Below are 11,353 nucleotides of genomic sequence, written 5' to 3' on the forward strand. Positions count from 1 at the left end.
AAGACACCAAGACAAGGTCATTAGGTGTACAGCCTAAGTGGAGCGTATGGGCCACAGTAGTGTGTTTAATTTCTCTGCCCTTGTTTGGTCTCCTCTTTGTATAGATTCTAAATCTTATCGCTGCGTGACTCTATTGTTTTTAATTTCCTATTTGGAAATGAGCACCCTGTTGCCATTAACTGGTTGTTGCTGGTGGTGGTGGGTTTTTTTTTCCGGGGGGGGTGGGGGGTGTTTGCTAGTGCTTGCTGCTATTTGATATTTGACCTCTTACTGCCAGTTTACTGAATTTTGCCAAACTTTTCTCATCGTGGCCCACCTGCTTTTGTCCTGTTTCTGCCTCTCTCCTTTTCTAACGTTCCCATACTCCTTCCATCATCCTGTCTCATCGCCCATCCATTCCTTTGTACATTATATGCTAGCTCCACCTCTTTGCCTCTATTTCAGGAAATTAAAAAGCTACAAATGGTATTTATATAACTACATACAAAGCAGAAAGTGGCTTAGAAAAAAGCAAATGCAGGTCCACCTGCCCATCCTTCCTTCCCCATGTTGTCTTGTAAATATGGTAAATGTACACTTGGATTGTAAGCACTTCAGGACAGGAACCATGTCTTTTTAGTTAAGTTGCCATGCACACTTAAGGTACTATATAAACAGTAAATAGGAACTGATGACTGATTCAATCCCTGCTATTCACAGGTGATCCTTTATCAAAATAGAATTAACAATTAAAAACTATAACTACTCAGTAACTGCACTGGTCTACTGCAGAAGATCCAAGCCATGATTCCCATTCCAGGTTGATATCCTAGTCCACAAAGCATGAATGTGTTGCCATGGCAATGTTTGGTGGGAGGAGGAGAGAATGTTGCACCTCCTCACATACCTTTTAATGAGAAGGGCATTGATGGGTTCCAGATGGAGTTACATTAGGAGATGGCGGCGGGAAAGAAAAGCCTTTCCTTAAGACTCCAACTGAGGCATGAAACCCACTTCCCTGCACCCTTTTGGGAAAAAGATAATTAGACAGAAGTGATTTTGTAAAATATTAGTGAACATGTGCTTCCTTATCCTGCTTCCAGAGTGGTAGGATCATCTAAAGCAGTGGTTCTCAACCAGGGGTCCAGGGCCCCCTGAGGGGGCCATGAGCAGGTTTCAGGGGGTCTGCCAAGCAGGGCCAGCATTAGACTCGCTGGGGCCCAGGGCAGAAAGCTGAAGCCTGAGGCCTCGAGTCCCACAACCTGGGGCTGAAGCCAAAGCTTGAGCAGCTTAGCTTCACAGGTGCCCCTGTGGTCCCAGGCAATTGCCCTGCTTGTTACCCCCTAACACAGGCCCTGGCTTTTATATGCAGAAAACCAGTTGTGCCACAGGTGAGCCGTGGAGTTTTTATAGCATGTTGGGAGGGCCTCCGAAAGAAAAAGTTTGAGAACCCCTGATCTAAAGGAGTGCAGAAATTTGCATCCTTAAAATGTGCAAGGTGGCATTTCAGAAGAGGACAGAAAAGCAGGAAACATGTCTGATATTTATAGAACCCAGTTTTAAAGAATTGTCTTAAATTTTGGCTGATGTTGGCAAATCTTCATCTGAAGGAGATCATTTCTCTGCACTTCAATATTTATCAATCAAAAAATTACCTTTTTAAAAATACAACTTTACTGTGATCCCTTCACATCAGTGAAGAGTGCCGTGAATTTATTTTATCAGATGTGCTTGTCTCTGAATAGATATATAGCATTTGACTTCCATAAAGAATGCAGTCGAATGAGGTGGGACCGACTCCAGCTCCTGATGGATCAACTTGCAGAACAACAAGATGAGTTTAGGTAATTTCTCTCTCTATAGCACTATGTGGACATCTTGTGGTGGCTACCATTAAGTGATAGATTGTTAGATGCCCAGCAGATCCATAGAGCAGAATCTATATCCTCAAAAGTAGATCACTTTCTCATATGGATTCTATGGCCTTGAGTTGAAGATGCATATGCAAATGAGATAAAGATTACAGGGTGGAGTGTGCAGATATTTTGTGTGATCTCTCACTCCTGCTCAGCAGCAAAGTAGAGGCCTTAATGTGGTTTATAATGCAATCGCTCACCATGGTTTTGGTTCTGTGAATAGTTGCAGCCAACTAAGCTGCGAAGGAGAATTAAATTTGCTTCTTTTGGTGAAGGGATGAGGGGTAAATACAAGTCTGCCTATTACATGTGAATGAGAAATTACCAAGCACAACTGCTTATCTGTTTTCAGTGTGGTAATTTCACGTGCAGTATTAATGCCATATGTGAGCAACCAGACACCCAACCCTTCCTGATTAAATTTTTTTTTGGATTCACAAAAAAGTAGCAAACGTCCAACTTGATTTAATATCCTTTCCCCCAGTAAAGTTATTTCATATACGAAATGAATTTGTATAATCTATGTGAACAGTTGTTGCTTAATGCATTAGTTTTTATTTTATTATTCACCACTCATAGATTTACAGGTTATGAAGGGAAAGCTATTTACCTTGTAGTTCTGCTTCTTTGAAGATATCATCGTCACCGTTTGGGTCTCAAGTCTACAGCATGAGGCAGACCAGGAACTCCTATATCTAGTGTTTTGAGGGCTAAACCCCCATTTCCACACACATGGTTGTCTTCCCCTGTAATGTGAGGAACAGCCCACTGAAACCTCTGCCAGTTCCATTTATGAATGAAAGCTTGAACCATTGATGTAGGCTGACATAAATCCCTCACTCTGTAGGGATAGTACAAACCAAACACGCTCCTGAGGAAATAAAAACCTGAAAAAGAGCAGCCCATAAAATCTGAGAGGAGGTGAACAGATAAGAATCATGTGAACCCTTCAAAGAAGCAGAATGAACAAGTAATTTTATCTTTAAAATACCAGCTGTATAGGATTCTCAACCCTAGAATGAGTAACTGAGAAATGTCTTAAAACTAATAATACACTGTAGCACGTAGTGAACTATGTAGGCACATGCCAATCAGCTTTCTTTAAATAAAGGGATGGAACTGATGTCTCTCAAAATAAGGCATTAAACAAAGTAATTTGATTTGTTTTATGAGGAGTCCTCAAAGTGTGGCTAACACTAGGGAGCTGGAGAGTTTGGGCTCTCTTGAAAATCAGATTCTGCAGGCCTGAGACAAAAGCCTTGGCTACACTTGCAGATGTACAGTGCTGTAAGTTAAACCTGACTTCGTGCAGCTGAGTAGGGAAAGCGCTGCAGTCTGTCCACACTGACAGTTGCCCAGCGCACTGTCGTGGCCACATTTGCGGCAATTGCAGCGCTATTGGAAGCGGTGCATTATGGGCAGCTATCCCACAGAGCACCTTTTCCCATTCTGGCGTTGTGGGAAGGGGGCGTGGGTGCGGGGGATTCTGGGTCCTGTCCCAATGCCCCATGATGCATCGCTTCGCATTCCAGAAATCCCTTTGTTTCCGTCCACCTTTGGCACCATCTTTCAACGGTTTCTGTGCAGCGTGATCTGTCTGCGGGAAATGAAGTCCGAACTGCTGAGGCGTATGCTGACGAGTCTCACCAGCACGTCACGTTTGGCTGTTGAACTATTCCTTAAGATCCAAAGTGACAGTGAGGGTGAGGAGTCAGACGATGCTATTGAGCTGCGTAACGCGTACGACACAAAATTGCTTGTGGCATTCACGGACATGCTCAGCACCGTGGAACGCCGCTTTTGGGTTCGGGAAACAAGCACAGAGTGGTGGGATCACATCGTCATGGAAGTCTGGGATGACGAGCAGTGGCTGCAGAACTTTCGGATGAGAAAAGCCACTTTCATGGGACTGTGTGAGGAGCTCGCCCCCACCCTGCGTCGCAAGGACACGAGATTGAGAGCTGCCCTGCCAGTGGAGAAGTGGGTGGCTATTGCAATCTGGAAGCTGGCAACTCCAGACAGCTACCGGTCGGTCGCAAACCAGTTTGGAGTGGGGAAAGTCGACCGTTGGAATTGTGTTGATGCAAGTTTGCAAGGCCATTAATCGCATCCTACTCAAAAGAACTGTGACTCTGGGTAACGTGCAGGAAATAGTGGATGGCTTTGCACAAATGGGGTTCCCTAACTGTGGAGGGGCGATAGATAGGACGCACATTCCTATTCTGGCACCACCCCATCTAGGATCAGAGTACGTTAATCGGAAGGGGTATTTCTCTATGGTTCTCCAGGCGCTTGTGGATCACCATGGGCGTTTCATTGACATTAACACAGGCTGGCCTGGAAAGGTGTATGACGCACGCATCTTTCGGAACACTTGGCTCTTCAGGAAGATGCAGGCCGGGTCTTTTTTCCCAGAGCGGAAGATCACGGTAGGGGAAGTTGAAATGCCCATTGTGATCCTTGGAGATCCCGCTTACCCATTAATGCCATGGCTCATGAAACCCTACAGAGGGAGCCTTGACAGCAGCAAGGAACGGTTCAACTACAGGCTGAGCCGGTGCTGAATGACTGTGGAGTGTGCTTTTGGCCGTTTAAAGGGCCGCTGGCGATCTCTGTATGGGAAGCTGGACTTGGCCGAAAACAGCATCCCCGCGGTTATATCCGCGTGCTGTGCCCTCCGTAATATTTGTGAAGGGAAGGGTGAAAGCTTCACTCAGGCATGGACCTCCGAGGTTCAACACCTGGAGGCTGAATTTGCACAGCCAGAGAGCCGGGCTTATTACAGGGGCCCAGCGTGGGGCTGCAAGGATTAGGGATGCCTTGAGGGAGCAATTTGAGGCTGAAAACCAGCAATGATATCGGGTGACCTGCATGGGAGTGAAGTGCAGTAGTTCCAATCTTTAGGAATCAGTGTCTGCTTAGCAGACCAGCAGACTTGCAGTGCCTGTTTATTTCCTGGGCTAAGGAGTCTTTTACTTTATGCAATAATAAAGAATGTTTTCAAAGCCAAAAAATCCATTTATTGAAAAGAAAGAAGGGGGTGGAGTGGGGAACAGTACAATCACAGATTCGCGTATGTCCTGTCTGGTGTGCTGTGCAGTGAGTGCTGCACTTCAGGATAGCTATACTGCATAGTGATGGGGGTTGAGTGCAGAGGGTAAGGGTCATGGTTTTCAGGGCTGGGTGGTGAAGATACTGGTGTTGGAGGCAGCGGGTGGCGTGAAGAACACGGAAGTTGAGAAAAGTGGGTTGGAGGTGGCAGTGGGGCCCAACGGAAGGAGTTTTGGGACAAGGGCTGTGGGGGGGGGTGGCATTTGCATTTGCGGTACTGCTCCTCTTTCTGCATGGCTACCAGCTCCTGTATAGCATCTGCTTGGCGCTCCAGGATGCTTATGAGCCTATCAGTGCTTTGCTGCCGGTGCGCGGTGCTTTGCCGCCAGTGCACTGCGTTTTCCTGGCGGATCCTGCTTTCTCTCTCCCTCCAGTTCTGTGCTTTCTCATTCTCTTTAATAGATTGCCGCATCACACCTTGCAGCATGTCTTCTTTGCTTTTTCGCGGTCTCTTCCTGAGTCTTTGCAGTCTCTGAGCAGGCGATAAGAGGGACAGCTGAGGTCTCAAGGTTGATGCAGCTGTATAGGCAAAATGCAACATTTAACAGAGGCAGCATTGTTTATGCCAGACAGAGTAATGATTCCCCCCGCACTTAAGGAGTAGAAAACACACAGGGTCTACACAATAGCATAATTTTCCCGTCTGAAACAGAGCACACATATTCCACGGGAGCCTCAAAATGGGAGTAAGGGGGACTGATTGTTTCAGGGCTGCACTGTCCTCTGGGTTTCTGTGCCTTAGGGAGAGCCAACAGCTTCAGGGGGCACCTACACTGAACACTGTCCCAACATTTTCCACAGGAATTCGTCCTGGACGATATCTCGCTGCTGAGGGTGACCTGGGAAACAAGGGAGGGTCTTCTGCAATGCGGCTTCCGCCCTGGCCCATATGCAGCTTGCCTGTGTGCAGCAATGGTCCCCTCGCGGCACAGTGGCATGGACACGTTAGCCTGGCTGGGACAAGGACCACGATGGCTCTCCCGATAAACCTGCGCAAGTGCATTGCACACGTTCTGGATGAGACATTCGAGGAGATTACCGAGGCCGATTACCGCGATGTGATAAACCACATCCGTGCACTATTCCGCATCTAGGCATGCATGCCTAACCCTCCTCTCCCAAAGAGCCTGCACCGAAAAAATTCCTTCCCGAAAAAAAAAAACGCTTACCGGGAACCTGCTCTTCTGTTTGTCCTCCACCAAGTACCGGCCGCTGCGACTGGCTACCTTCCTCCTGGCTCGAGAAGAGCTCCTGGCTGCATGGCTCCAGGGATTCCGGGGTGTCTCGATCTGGCCCACACCATCACTCCCATTTTCCTCCTCCTCCTCCTCTTCCTCCTTCTCCCCCCGCCCCCCACCAGCTCTGAAGTGTCCATGGTGGTGCTCGGAATGGAGGTGGGGTTAACCCCAAGTATCACATCCAGCTCTTTGCAGAATCAGCAGGTTGCGGGGGGAGCACCCGAGCGGCCGTTTGCGTCGCGGGCTTTGCAGTAGGCACTCCGCAGCTCCTTCACTTTAATCCTGCACTGCAGGGCGTCCCGGTCATGGCCTCTTTCCATCATGTCCTTTGATACCTTCCCGAAGGTATCATAATTCCTACAGGTGGAGTGCAGCTGGGACTGTACAGCTTCCTCCCCCCAAACACTGATGAGGTCCAGCAACTCGCCATTGCTCCATGCTGGGGCTCGCTTGGCGCGTGGAGGCATGGTCACCTGGAAAGATTCGCTGATAGCACTCCACGCCAGGCTGAGCAAACAGGAAGGGGATTTTTAAAATTCCCGGGGAATGTAAAGAGTGGGTCACATGGTTGGTTACCTGAGGCCAGGGCAGTAGAGTTTGAACTGATGACCAGAGTGGCTAAAACAGGCATTGTGGGATACTGCCGAATAATTCTGGAGGCCATTCACAGCGCATTGGGTGGCCACACTGGTGCCACACCTCTCGGAGAGGTGGAGTACATGCAGCGCTGCAAATGCCTTGCCAGTGTGGATGGGGAGTGAGTTACAGCGCTGGGGGAGCCTTTACAGTGCTGTAACTCGCAAGTGTAGCCAAGGCCAAAGAAGCAGCATTCTTCTCTAGAGGCTGAAGCCAAGTCTTTGTAATTGTGTAGTGTAAGGATTGTGTTATTACCATGCATACATCACGACTACAACATACTTGAAGGTGGAAGTGGAGCCTGCTCTTCCTCCGATAGGGAATACCAAGGTTCATAGCAACTGCAAGCTAAGTTATTGAAGTGCGTAATGCAGTAGGATAACCATTTAGACAAAAGTTTATGCCCAAATAAATTTGTTAGTCTCTAAGGTGCCACAGGGACTTCTCGTTGTTTTTGCTGATACAGACTAACACGGCTACCACTCTGAAACCATCTAGACACTGTTCCTGATAATGCTATGCATTCACTATCTGCTACTGGAAGAAGAGTATAGATAATAGGTTATCAAATAAAATTAAACACAAATGGCTAAGAATTTAACTTGGGGAAAGATTGTTTTGGGTAACTAAAAAACCTGTTATAAAGTATGCAGTCATAGAACATATTTTGAAGTGGATTATTTTAGGTACCTATTTATATATACATTTAAATGTATCGTGGATCTTAGTTATTTTCTAGTTGATTCTGATGGTAAAGTGGTGACTCAGCAGGAAGGAATATTCCGCAGTAATTGCATGGACTGCCTGGACCGGACTAATGTGATTCAGAGCCTATTAGCACGTCGTTCTCTGCAAGCACAGCTGCAGGTCAAGATTATTTTTTAATTTGTTTTTGTTTTTTCAAAGCTCTCTCTGTGGGGAGGGAGGATGGGTCCTCTGTCAGGAATTAAGTAAAACCAAAGTTTGTAGTAGCTTGCACTCATAAATTGCTTTAGTACTTAAAGACCTGCTTGAAATTAAAATGTACTGTCCAGCTTTTAGCTGGATGGAAAAGCTATGTCCTACATAAACTTAAATACTGACTTCCTCTGAGTTGCTATTGAATTGCAGTGTTTTTTGTTCTAGAGGTTAGGTGTTCTGCATGTTGGACAGAGAATTGAAGAACAAGCACAATTTGAAAAAATCTACAAAAATGGTAGGTTTGTCTTTAAAGTTAAATTACTGTTTTTCAAATAAGGACCCAACAGCCTTTTTTTAAAGGAAAACAGACATAATTCTGTTTCTCTGTTCACAGCATGGGCTGATAATGCGAATGCTTGTGCCAAACAATATGCTGGAACTGGTGCCTTAAAGACAGACTACACAAGGCAAGTTAGAGACTGTTCTGTTTTGTGGACAATGCATTTTTGTAACTTAATTATCTACAGATTGATATTTCAATTTTCCAGACACACATTAACATGTAAGCTGGTAATATTAACTACCTCTTACTAGAAAAATTCAGCCTATGTCAACATGATATAATAAACAATAATATACCTTTTGTAGTTTAAAAAAACAACATTAAAAATCAGGAAATAAAAATCAATATGGGTTTATAAAATATTCCAGCTTGTTTTATTGCATGATGGAAAACTGAGTCTCCGAGGAACCATTTTCCTGACTTTACTCACAGATCTTTCCATCCTTTCTTAAAACTTTTTTTTTTTTTTTCATAAAAATCTATTGCCTGTCGGAGTTAGACATTGCAGAGGCAGCACTAGACAGTTGTATCTTTGTTCTTAAGTATAAATATGATATGATATAAATACGATTGTTAATACAAACCTGAAAGGTTCATAAAACTGAACATCACTTAGTATAACTTTCTACTTTCAATTTGCAAACAAATTAATTCTAATATGCTCATAAAACCACTTTTTTACAGAACTGGGAAGAGAACTCAGTGGGGCCTAATAATGGATGGCTGGAACTCATTAATACGTTACTACAAGAACAACTTTTCTGATGGATTTAGACAAGTAAGTTGGATTTTTTCTTTTGCAGATAGGTACTTAGTCATTATTGCTATGCATTTTAACTCTGTATGTTTCTGTTACAGGATGCTATCGATCTGTTTCTTGGAAATTATTCAGTGGATGAAGTAGAGTCTGTCAGCCCTCTACATATACAGAAGGACTGGAAGTTCTTGGCTGTAAGGATTTTTTTTTTTAATAGCTTTGATTCACACTTTTGGAAACTAAATGCTTTGTTTCTTTTATTTGCTTTAGTAAACCTAAGTAGTTACTGACTGTTTATGTGGGGCCATTTGTGTCTTCTGGCCCTGTTTTTTATGGGAGGACTAAGTCCAGAACATCAGCCATGACACAAACGGAGCATCCCTCAGACATGGAGTTGGAAGGAAAGGGGCTCTTTGGCCAATTGTGCCCCTACTAGAAAGATTGGGATTCTTCTTGGATCTCTTGCTTTATCTGTTCATTAAGAAAGAAAAGTGGAAAGGGATAACCATTTTTAATGTAATAAGAGCCATCGTTGATCTAAAAAGAATCATAAAGATGTCATCTCACAAAGGCAAATACTGTTTCTGTTCTCTTCGATGTCAGTGCCAAGATAGCGTTTAGCCTCCCATTCCTGACTAACTGAATTTCAAAACTGCAGTTATGACTGAAAAGGTCACCGTAGAGCACATGAGGGAAATGCAGAAAGTAGTAATATACTCTGGAGAATACCTACACTGACCCCTTCTGTTCTATACACTCACTACACAAGTGGGATAGATTAACACTGGAGACTTATGGAGGGTTGTTCAAATACCCAAACAGAACTAATGAACTTGATCTTTCAGTGAGCCTAAACAGGCAGGCAGAAACCAAGCATATTATCCTCTAATCTTAAATATACAGTTAAAGCATTATTTAGATTAGCTCTAAAACTCAGAAGGAGACTCTGTTTTACCAAATCAGGACATCAGAGAAATGATGTAACTTTACCTGCTACAACGCGAATTATAAATATAATTTATTGAAGGAAATAATCAATGCAATCATATATTTCCTTTTTTAATTCTGTTTTTCTTCTTTCTCAGTTGCCTATTATTATGGTCGTTGCTTTCTCAATGTGCATTATCTGTTTGCTTATGGCTGGTAAGTCACTATTTGGCCTACATTTGCAAAATTCACTTGCAGGCATACACTTAAGATGTTGGAAGCTATTCACTGGGTATGTGCTTATCAGTTATGAGATATTCAAGTCATACCTCTAACCATACAACCTGGAGCTATGCTTTTCTGGGTCAGGCCTGGTCAGTACTTGGATGGGAAAGCTCAGATGCTGCAGAAAGTAGTGCTGGACATTCAGCAGATGGCACTCTTCCCTCTGTTGAATCAATATTACAGCGGGATATTATGAGTAATCACTTCTCCTTAACACGATGGTTGAATCAGGTATAAAATTGTTAGTTAATACTCCTATGGCACTTCTTACAGGAGTAGAATTGATAACGCTGACATCCACACCAACCCCTTATTTAGGTTATGTTCTACTTCCCTGAAACTCCCCCTTCTGTTTCAGTTGGATAAGGTATTCACTGGGAGTGTGTCTACATTTTGGGGGGTCGGGAGAGACCAGCGGCAGCAAATCTCAGAGGCTGGGTCTGCAACTTTGACTCATGCTATGGCACTAAAAATAGCAGTGTAGATCTTCCTGCTTGGGCTGGTGTTTGGTCTCTGAGACTCACCTCCCTTGCTGGGTTTCAGTACCCAAGCAGGAATATTTACATTACTGTTTTTAGCACCATAGTGGGAATCCCATGAGCCTGAGTCTGTTGACCTGGGCTCTGAAACTTATTGCCACGTGGCTGCTTTTTTTGCAGTGTAGACATACCCTTAATGACCTAAATGACAAACATAGGTATGTGCTGTTAAATCAGGGGTTCTCAAACTGGGGGTCATGACCTCTCAGGGGGTTGTGATATTACATGGGGCTCATGTCTGCCTCCACCCCCAAACCCTGCTCGGCCTCCAGCATTTATAATAGTGTTAAATATAAAAAATGTGTTTTTTAATTTATAAGAGGGATCACACTCAGAGGCTTGCTGTGTAAAAGGGGTCACCAATACAAAAGTTTGAGAAAAGTTAAATCGTTACCAATCCTGCCCCTTTTGCTTAGAGGCTGACAGCATTTCAGTGGCAGGTCAAGTGTTTGCTATATAGGTCGTAAATCAGTTTACATTATGAAATTCCTTTGGAATCTCTCTGAATTAAGGTCTATGTGAATATCAATTTTTAGCCAATGTAAATTAGCCTTTGCTTAACAGCAGAATATTAGTTTCCGAGCTAGGAAACTCTCAGAAGGAAATATACAGTACAAAATAACAGGCTCTAGTATATGTGAAGCTGATCTGAAATTTCAGTTCTTGATACAAGCTTCCTTATGAGCACTTTGCGAACTATTTTATTGTCATGCTAAAAATGC

The 11,353-nt window shown here is 44.1% G+C and overlaps 1 protein-coding gene across 1 annotated transcript in view; it reads left to right on the top strand.

Annotated features, from left to right (window-relative positions):
* The window catches only part of SACM1L (SAC1 like phosphatidylinositide phosphatase), a 54,859-nt gene that overhangs the window by 41,352 nt on the left and 2,154 nt on the right, over nucleotides 1-11,353 (top strand). Inside the window, exons 13-19 of the mRNA XM_054019632.1 lie at nucleotides 1,725-1,823; nucleotides 7,609-7,747; nucleotides 8,006-8,075; nucleotides 8,175-8,247; nucleotides 8,808-8,901; nucleotides 8,982-9,074; nucleotides 9,966-10,023. Of these exons, the coding sequence (XP_053875607.1) occupies nucleotides 1,725-1,823; nucleotides 7,609-7,747; nucleotides 8,006-8,075; nucleotides 8,175-8,247; nucleotides 8,808-8,901; nucleotides 8,982-9,074; nucleotides 9,966-10,023 (626 nt within the window). The remainder of the gene's footprint in view (nucleotides 1-1,724; nucleotides 1,824-7,608; nucleotides 7,748-8,005; nucleotides 8,076-8,174; nucleotides 8,248-8,807; nucleotides 8,902-8,981; nucleotides 9,075-9,965; nucleotides 10,024-11,353) is intronic.

This window comes from Malaclemys terrapin, chromosome 2, assembly GCF_027887155.1.
Source record: "Malaclemys terrapin pileata isolate rMalTer1 chromosome 2, rMalTer1.hap1, whole genome shotgun sequence".
Classification (NCBI taxonomy): domain Eukaryota; kingdom Metazoa; phylum Chordata; order Testudines; family Emydidae; genus Malaclemys; species Malaclemys terrapin.